Source organism: Tenebrio molitor, chromosome 9, assembly GCF_963966145.1.
Source record: "Tenebrio molitor chromosome 9, icTenMoli1.1, whole genome shotgun sequence".
In the NCBI taxonomy this organism is placed as follows: Eukaryota; Metazoa; Arthropoda; class Insecta; order Coleoptera; family Tenebrionidae; genus Tenebrio; species Tenebrio molitor.
The window spans coordinates 1,960,818-1,969,739 of NC_091054.1; the positions used below are offsets into that span (position 1 = coordinate 1,960,818).

Consider the following 8,922-nt stretch of genomic DNA (forward strand, 5'->3'; position numbering starts at 1 on the left):
TAAACAGTGTGTTGGGAGTACAAAATGCGCTTCTTTTGAGCCGAAAAAATTTTACCTCCTTTTTTCGTTTAAGAGAAATTCACAAAAAACTAAAAAACTCAAATTTTTGGTTATTTTTGGCTCCCACACCAACAAATGGGGTCTATGACCGGAACTTTCCCTATGCCCGAATTCAACTCATCCTATACAATATCTCACCGCAATTTCGTTCGAATCGGCGACAAAAAAAATTTCGAAAAAACCATGAACCCTACCTTCTATCGAATTTGCACATCGAAAAAACATTTAAACGGTCATAGCTCCCTTATTAAACATAATATGACAATGAATTCTACACCGCTGGATTCCTCTTTTCAATGCGCTTCTTTTGAACCGAAAAAGTTAGTTTAATGTCATTTTTGAAAATAATATTTTATTATTTAAAAACTTTTCGTCCAAATTTAAATTAGAATTTTTTGTTTGGAATTGAACGTAGACATCTGACATAAATACAGGGTTATTCTAAATGATTGTAGTCGAAGTAGGCCATGCCCATGTTATTACGTTTTTGCCGCTTTCATGTGAACTGTCAGTTGTGTTGCTGTCACTGTCATTTTTTAGGTGAAAAGTGCGGTGATGAGGATTTTATTTATTTTTGTTAAATTAACGATTGAATCCAGAAATATTGAGTTGTTCTACAATCACTTTATTGAGTTGTTTTGCACCCAATTTAACACATAATTTTGATGATTTTTTTATGTGGAGCGGCAACCATAAATTTTACATTCAGTTTTCACGCCTACTTCGACTACAATCATTTATAATAACCCTGTATATAATACGTGCAATTTTTAATTCATTCTGTATTATAATGTGTATTACTGGTTGCCTGTTTATGAAAAGCGTAAACAGTGTCATTGCCCTACAGTGTGTTCGGAGTACAAAATCTTTATGGAATTAACTCCATGGCACAAATGAAGAAACGGTGGAATAAATAACAATTAAAGCTTTGAAATGCCGGCCACTACCATTGTATAATTATACAAAATCTTCTCTTCACCAGTCCCATCGGTGCTAACTTCAGTTGTAATAAGTTCACTTTTCTTGATCTCTTCCAAGTAGTCGTATATGTACTTGTGGCGTTTGTTGTCAGGAAGAGTCTGAAAGTAGGGATTCACACTTGCAATCCAGTCTATAAGAAATTTTATAAGAGAAGAGTCCGTCACTATTATGTAAGATTATTACTAGAAAAGTTGTCCATATTTGGAAAAATGAAAGATCGCTCTACTATTTTGCACGCTCTAACTACGAAACCTGTATTTTCCAACAATTGCCTCAGTTTATTGTCCGCATCTGCCCAAAAGTAATACGGCGAGATGTATTGTTTGAAATTGGTCAAGTCAGATTTCCATTTTTCGGATTGACCCATTCTTTCGTGCAAGTTGTAAACTGCGTTGTGCACAGCAGCAGTAAGAAGCGCGTCACCGCCAGGTCTTAACATATCAAAAAGATTCTTGAGAGCTTGAGGCTGCCTGAAATGTCTCAACGAAATAAGCAATTGAATCAGGTTGAAGACATACCGTTCTTCGCAGATCCAGTTAAGGCAATAGAACGAAAAGATGTGGTCGAAATGTTGGGCAAACTCTTGAGGAATCCTGTCCGAAGCGATGTCCAAACAGGCGAACTCTACTTTTGGAGACGTCTGCGATCTGTTTCGTGCAAATTGTACCATTTTTTCTGACACGTCGACGCCAACAAGTTTTTTAAATCTCTTCAGTCGTGGTAGGAGGAGTTCAAGTGTGACAGCGCCGTCGCCTGAGCCCACATCTAGAATGTTGTCTTCGTTCTGAAATGTAATCGTTTGGAAAAAATTGTCCAAAGCGAATTTAGCGTCGGATTTTTGCAAATCGTTGTATTGTGAGTACAAAGAAGCGTTGTTCATTACTGGAGGTAATCTATTTTTCTCTTGGCGAGTGTGAAGTTCAACTGCAAGCAGCAAACAAGCTGACACATGGAAATGGGAGTTACGCAAAATATGTTTACTTTGGACATAAAAAAATAGAAAATTATAGTTGTGATAGTTGTAATATGATAAGAAATAAAAAATATCATACTGATAATTGGTTCAGTGATAATAATGACCTCTTTGTGCAATTACGTTGCAGTTAAAAGGTCTTGTTAACAGTGTTATTTAAACCTTGGATTCGAATTTTGTCTGATATTATAAATAATCAAATGTGACAACAGTTTTCAGTGACTTGTCTTAGACTTTTATTATTAAAAATTTCAAATTATTTTTAAAGGAACCTTTGGGGGTTGTAAAGTTCGGGATTTCAGTATCTACTGGTGAATCACCCTGTATAGTACCACTTTCATTAATATATTATTTGTTTTTTCTGTGGCTAAATATGTGCGTTCAAATGAAATCCTGGACTGAGAAGTCGTTGGAAACCCTCAATACTTGTGCTTTTTTAAAGCGTAGATTAATTGGAACATGTTGACAGCTAACCTAAAATTTAGAGCCAAAAAATCTTAATTTTTTTTCTTTCTTTGCAATGTTTTACATTAAAAATTGAATAGCTTAACGATTTCTATTCTCTATATCTATATCTAAGGGCACCATTTGCTGAAAACAAATATGTTCAATTATGTCCCGATTAAACATAAACAAATGTAATTCCTGTCAAACGGCGGGAAATTGAAACTTTACACTGTTCTAAACGGTTTAAATACAACATAATCAAGAATGACTGAATCTGTTGGTAACAATGAAAATTTGAATGATTTTGGTACCACTGTAATCTAAACGCATTTCCGGTTGTCAGCTTTGACAGAGTTGATGAAAAGTGATTTATGCAACCAACACCGCAGGATTAATGAGATACAATTAATTTTCTATCTCTCTTTCTTCTATCTTTGTTAATTTTTATTAATAATAAACTCATGCGTAACTTGTAGGAGCATCTTTCTTAATTTTAAATTTGTAAATCGCATTATGACAACCATGGATTTATGACAACGGTCAAAGAAAAGGTGCCAGTACAATCTACCTAATTCTATGTGGTGCCATCTGTGACTCCATAGTCCAGTGTCAGATTAGTACAAACAGGAATCTGTAATTTCTATTACTTTAGTACAATTATAAAAGATGGCAGCAGCAAGGTAGCAGCCAAAACGATTTTATTATCACAAAAAAGTATTAGATTCTTATTAGAAGTGAGTACTTGTATTAATCATAACATAAAACGGGGATTCATCGGTTTTCACTACAAATTGTAAAACTTTTAGTCATGTCAGATTAAGCAAATGTCAAGCTTTCTAAGATCTGTCAATTTTGGCGCCAATTTATCTTTAACGAGATCATGAAATGTCACGAGCCAGAATTTGTTTGAAGATATTTTTTAGCATTGACTTCTTTTTTCCGACATTTTGTCTTATATTTAGGGATTTTTGAATCAAAATTCAGAAATAAGTTTATGTAACAGTCGTATTTATTTTCAAAGTATTTTCATATCAAAAATACAAACATGTATCACAGTAGTGCTTGCAATACAATACAAAGTCACAAAATATTACAAATACAAGGCATCCAAACATTTTGATTGTCGACGTCGAAAGAGCCTTACAAGATCACAGGTACCAACTTGATAAATATCACAAAAGTCTAACAATTCCTTAAAAATAACAATTTAAAGCTTCATCGTGAAGAGATCAATCCTCTATTCGAACTAAAACCTAACCTTAAAGCGATTGAGCAAACAATAAATGAAAGACGTTGTGTGAGACATCATAAAAAAAATGTACAAGAACAGATCGCTTCACCATGGCCTCCACACATCTTCAGTCTTCTGGGCCACCTTGAGGAGCCCAGCCGTGGAGCAATCCATCGGCTGGTTGGGCGAGGGCGCGTGCCTCGAAGACGTGGAGGAGGCGGGAGTCAAAGGCATCGCGTAGACGTTGGTGATACCTTCTGGAGCCGGCGACCCCGGCGGCGTGTAAGGACTCGAAACTTGGATCACTAACGGCGACACTTTATCCATCTCGTTGAGACGGTGCCCCAGGTGGGTCATCAGCTTGGTTCCCAGCTGGACGTCGACGTGGGGGATGGAGGCAAGACACCTGGAGACCTCGTTGGCGCAGTGCGTGTATCCCGCCCGGAAGCGGTCGGCGTCGATCACCGGGTTGGCGGAGAGCCTCTGTTGGCGGCGCAACTTGTGGAGGTGGCGCACCGTCAGCTCCAGGATGTCGGCCTTCTCCAGCTTGGACACGTTCTCGCCCTCGCTCTGCAGGGCCGTCACCATCAGCTCCTTGAGCTCGTCGAGGCAGCGGTTGATCCTCGCTCGGCGCTTCCTCTCCAGCATGGGTTTCATCACCTTGCGGTACTGGTAGGTCCGCGAGATGGGTTGGGGTTCTTCGACGGAAAGCATCTCGTAAGACATAACACTGGGCACTGAACACGCGAAGTGTGCTGAGCAGCAGTGTGGCTCTGAATGGAGAGGAAAATGGTAGGGCGAGGCTTTTATAGCTGCCCCAGGTGTGTGTGTTGGTCGCAAGCCCAGCTCTGATCGTGGGAAACTCAGAAGCTAGCTCGTTCCCACACTTAGGCCACCTGTGGCAAACCGAGCGCGTGCAGCTGCCCTCGCGCCGTCTCTCTCGGGGGCGGCCTCGCTCGCTCTCGTTGCCGGCTCTCTTCGTGCTCCTTGTTTTCAGCTCGTGCTTGGTGCGTGGATGGACGCCGGCGATGCTCCGTCCTTCGCCCACCAACGGTTCACCACATTCGCCGTCTCCCTTCGCTCTATTAGCTTGTGCCTCGTATTGTTAAAATGCATTATTGACTGGGGCACCAATTATCTTTTTATTTGTTGGTTAAGTTATTGTCTATGACTTTGACGCTATCAGCCGGATTATTAACCCGTATCTGGACGATTATCAAACGATTTGTAGCGACGCCGCCTATCACATAATTTCGTTATAATGTACCCGGATTTTGTCGGACGAAAGCGGATTTTTTACACGACTCCGGGCGTAATCTCGGCACTATTTAAGCTCGCAAAAAAACAATAAAACAAACAGCTAATTTCTTATCTAACTAACGACCTACTCAACACGTGTTACTAACAAATTACTCTGACAAACCTAATACCAAATTAACAAAAATAATTAAACAAATATAAACACTGTTGTTTGGGCATAACGGGAGGCCATGATTTATTTTTTTAACGTTGGACACACTGATTCCGTCACTAAAGTGCCTGACATGTGGACCTGTCAAAGTGAACATAGATATGTAACATGTTACTGAATTTCCCGCAATGTCTGAGTATTCTTCTATTGCAAACTAGTAAAACTGACAACAGTGCACTAGACATTGACGCTTCAAACTTAGAAAAACATAACCTAATTAAACACAGTTTTACTACCAAATTAAATGCAAAATTTCCATGGCCTCCCATTATGTCAAATCAACGTGAATGCATTTTACTTAAGATACAAACAAGAAATGTCAAATTAAAAGAGACGTTTGTAACAACTAAAAGAGGACTTGACAGAAGCAGCCTCCCATAAAATTAATTCCTACAACCCTAGAGCTGTTAGCTTTGATTTACAAAATATAGTAAATCTATTTTTAGATTTTTTTTTTTAAGTTTGTAACAAAATTAATTAAGTGAATAATCTTCGATTTTATTAAGAGCAACACAATGTTTCAGCAGGGTTCAGCATTAACTTAACCAGGTTCTCACCAGGTTTCAATCGATTCCCAAGCAGTTTTGCAAATCTCTGGATTTTAATGAACCATCGACATTTTCTCACGTTTTCTAGCGCACTGAGATGAGGAAACTGGAAAGCCAAAGGTACAGTATCTATAGTCCATTTTTTTAAACAATTGTCAATGTCAAAATTCCCTCAAAGACCAGGCTGTACCACCCTAAAACCTTTCGTTTCGGAACACCTGTATCGTAAAATCTCCCTAGATCGGGTTTGAGGTTATATCAATAATTTTCAAAACTCAGAAAAATTTTAGGTGTATGCAAATTTTATTTACATCAAAATGGCTGACATATAATTGGACATTTTACGTTGCCAACCTAATAACCATCAAATAACTAATGGCTCATACCTACATGACAACATTTTGACAATTGTTTTAAAGAAAAAATCAATTATACATTACAATGAATTAGTTGATGACACTGTATGTGTCTTTTCGCCCTTGACATTTTATTTTGTTTATTTAAATAAAAAACAACGGTTTTGGAAAATTCTGGTCTAGTGAGACATCAGGGAATCCTGCGTTCAGAATGTTGTCTTTTTATCTTGCGTGATGTTTTTTTTCTCTTCTCCACAGCCGTAAGTGCACATTTTTTTATCATCAGCTCAATCAACCTTGGTTTATGTTTGACTGATTAAGCTACAGTTATCAAGAAATTAAATGAGCAGTTTAGGGAGACTGGCTTTTGCAGGTTTTTCCTAGCAAAATTCTGACTAATCCGTCTGAGATAAAATGAGGATTAAGGCCCGGTTTATTCACCTTCAAGTAACTTTATTTGAACGGTAATTACCATGGATCTACCCATAGCAGCAATAAATGAAGGATCACCGTTGCATACTTCAATAAAAATTTGATGTGTGATACTGTGCACTAATCATATATTTCGCAACTAGTTTAGAAACGTGATACTTTTAACTGAATGAGAAGGGCTGGCTAGACACACACACATATAGAATATACAAAGTGTCTATAAAAGAATGTAGGTCCTATGGAATTAGAATATATTTCATTTTTGCCGTTTTATAACAAATGATGGTACCAAGTAGAAAAAAAGAGGTTATGTAACTCCATTAATGACAGTTTTTTAATAGATTGTTGTAACATGAAAAGAGATTAGAATATAGAAAAACTGAAGAAAACCACAAAAAACAACTAAGACATCGAACTCACAACTGACACTAAGATTCAATAATTTGACATTTGACGGTTGACATCTGATTTGACGGCTTTAACACAATAAAATTATATTCCACAGGACCCTTGATATACCTACGTTCTTTTATAGACACTTTGAACTTTGTATATCGGGTGTTCATTAACATTTCTCCTCAAAGTTGCGTTGAAGAAATGAAGAGTCGATTGTGAACGCACCACTCGTCGGTATGAATTGTAAAAACACAAACAACGCAAAAGTGAGGTTACATTTAAACAGTTGATCTGTGATCCGTAATCCGTGGTGCGTTCACAATCGACTCTTCAACGCCAACTTTGAGGAGAAATTTAAATGAACACTCGATAGCAAATTACAACAGCAAGCTAAGGGGTGCAAACCCCTGGTTCATTTTTCCCCATGGTGTTTTTCATTAGTATAATTTTGCGATTATAAATTAATCTGCAGAGTCTGGTTCTACAACTGATTACATTACGAGTACTTGCAAAAAGTTACCTAAATTTTTTTTATTTTTTTTACTAGATATGCTTATTCATTGTTTCATTTGTATTAAGAAACAGTTATTTTGAGTAAAGAGGTTTTAATTGACCTGTCTGTCATATTGGATGGGTATTAATAAAGACCCAAAATAAATCCTTTTCTTTTCTTCTGAGAAACACCGCATATTTGTCAACCCTTAATTTGTTGTGTCTTTTCCGAAAATGTAGCTTGTAATTTTCTTCCTGAACAGTATGTTTACAATGTTCTCAGACAATTACCAACAGATTGCATATATGAAATAAAATTAAGAAGCTGAATGTACTACAATATTTATTTTCGAAATTAGTAGAAAAACAAATTAATTAGACTTTGAGGAAATCCACTTTTGAATTATAAAATAAAAAATTCGTTTAATTTATGATCTGCGTAATTAAACCATCGTAAATTATGCGACTGGAATCGGGCTGGCTCGCTTCTCATTTATAATGAAGCTGTAAATAAGACGCTTCAAGAACGTAGATAATCCTTTTGTTGATAAATTATACCATTTTGTCATAAAGCATTTGAGTGATTTGTTTTGCAAACAACAACAAAATACAAAAACGCAATTTATGTAATTAGAAAAAATTAAGGAAGTCGGCCAATTAAATAGTAAAAATTATTATACAGGGTGTTTTAAAATTATCGTATTCTGAGTTCGGGGCTTAGTAGGGGACATCCTGTTGACCAAGTAAAAATGTTTAAAAAAAAAATTGCTGGGACTTTGAAAAAAATATCAAAGTTGCCAATATTTGTTCAAAAGTGCCTGATTAATATTCTAGCTATGTTGTACTTCCCTTTTGAACAAAAATTGAAAAAATAAAACTTTTATTTTTTCGAGATAAAGCTGTTTTTTCAAGAAATGTCTTTCATTTATATTTTAAGATTTTACATAATCCTCCTCACCATATTTCAAAATGAATGTCAACCATTTATATTTTTTATTTGAAGAAAACATGATGAAAAATTTGAACCTTCAGACCCATATATCTTTGTAAAGACCCCCCCCCCATATTTTTTATTTAATTTTTTCGAGATTCCTGAGATTTTTCCCTACAAGACCCCCGACTTGGAATACGTTAATTTTGCGACACCCTGTATAGTTAATAAACTATCAATGTTGTAAAAAATTGTGATTTAGAATAAACAAGCTTTCATGTTATGGCGACCAAGACAATAATAATTCATTAATTTTGCTTCTAAAGAGTAAAATTTCACACGACCGCCAACAACAATCCTGGAAAAAATTCGACAAGGTGAAGCCTCCAGTCCTAAACAGGAAGCGCTGTAATTATCGATTTTTCCGCTAAGACCGTAATATTCTCATTGCCGTGAATACATATCAAGGTTGCTAAATCTGTGCGTAACAGCGGCCAAATACGATCAATCCGGCAGGATCCGTGGCTGGAGGAACACCGCCAAAACAATGAATGAATCAGTCGAAATTCCTGTAAAAACCGTTCTGCGTGTGGCGCAGTCATCA

General features: G+C 36.7%; 2 protein-coding genes across 2 annotated transcripts; both read right to left on the reverse strand.

The window, feature by feature from the left end:
• Nucleotides 1-825: 825 nt before the first annotated feature.
• Nucleotides 826-2,008, reverse strand: LOC138138330 (juvenile hormone acid O-methyltransferase-like). The gene is made up of 3 exons (XM_069058175.1): nt 1,560-2,008; nt 1,225-1,511; nt 826-1,171 (listed from the first exon to the last, which is right to left on the reverse strand). Exons 1-3 carry the CDS (start codon nt 1,919-1,921, stop codon nt 981-983), a joined length of 840 nt encoding a protein of 279 aa, XP_068914276.1. The 5' UTR covers nt 1,922-2,008; the 3' UTR covers nt 826-980.
• Nucleotides 2,009-3,448: 1,440 nt separating this feature from the next.
• Nucleotides 3,449-4,509, reverse strand: LOC138138590 (enhancer of split mgamma protein-like). Its single transcript, XM_069058579.1, has one exon. It carries the CDS (start codon nt 4,416-4,418, stop codon nt 3,798-3,800), a length of 621 nt encoding a protein of 206 aa, XP_068914680.1. The 5' UTR covers nt 4,419-4,509; the 3' UTR covers nt 3,449-3,797.
• Between the last annotated feature and the right edge of the window lie 4,413 nt (nt 4,510-8,922).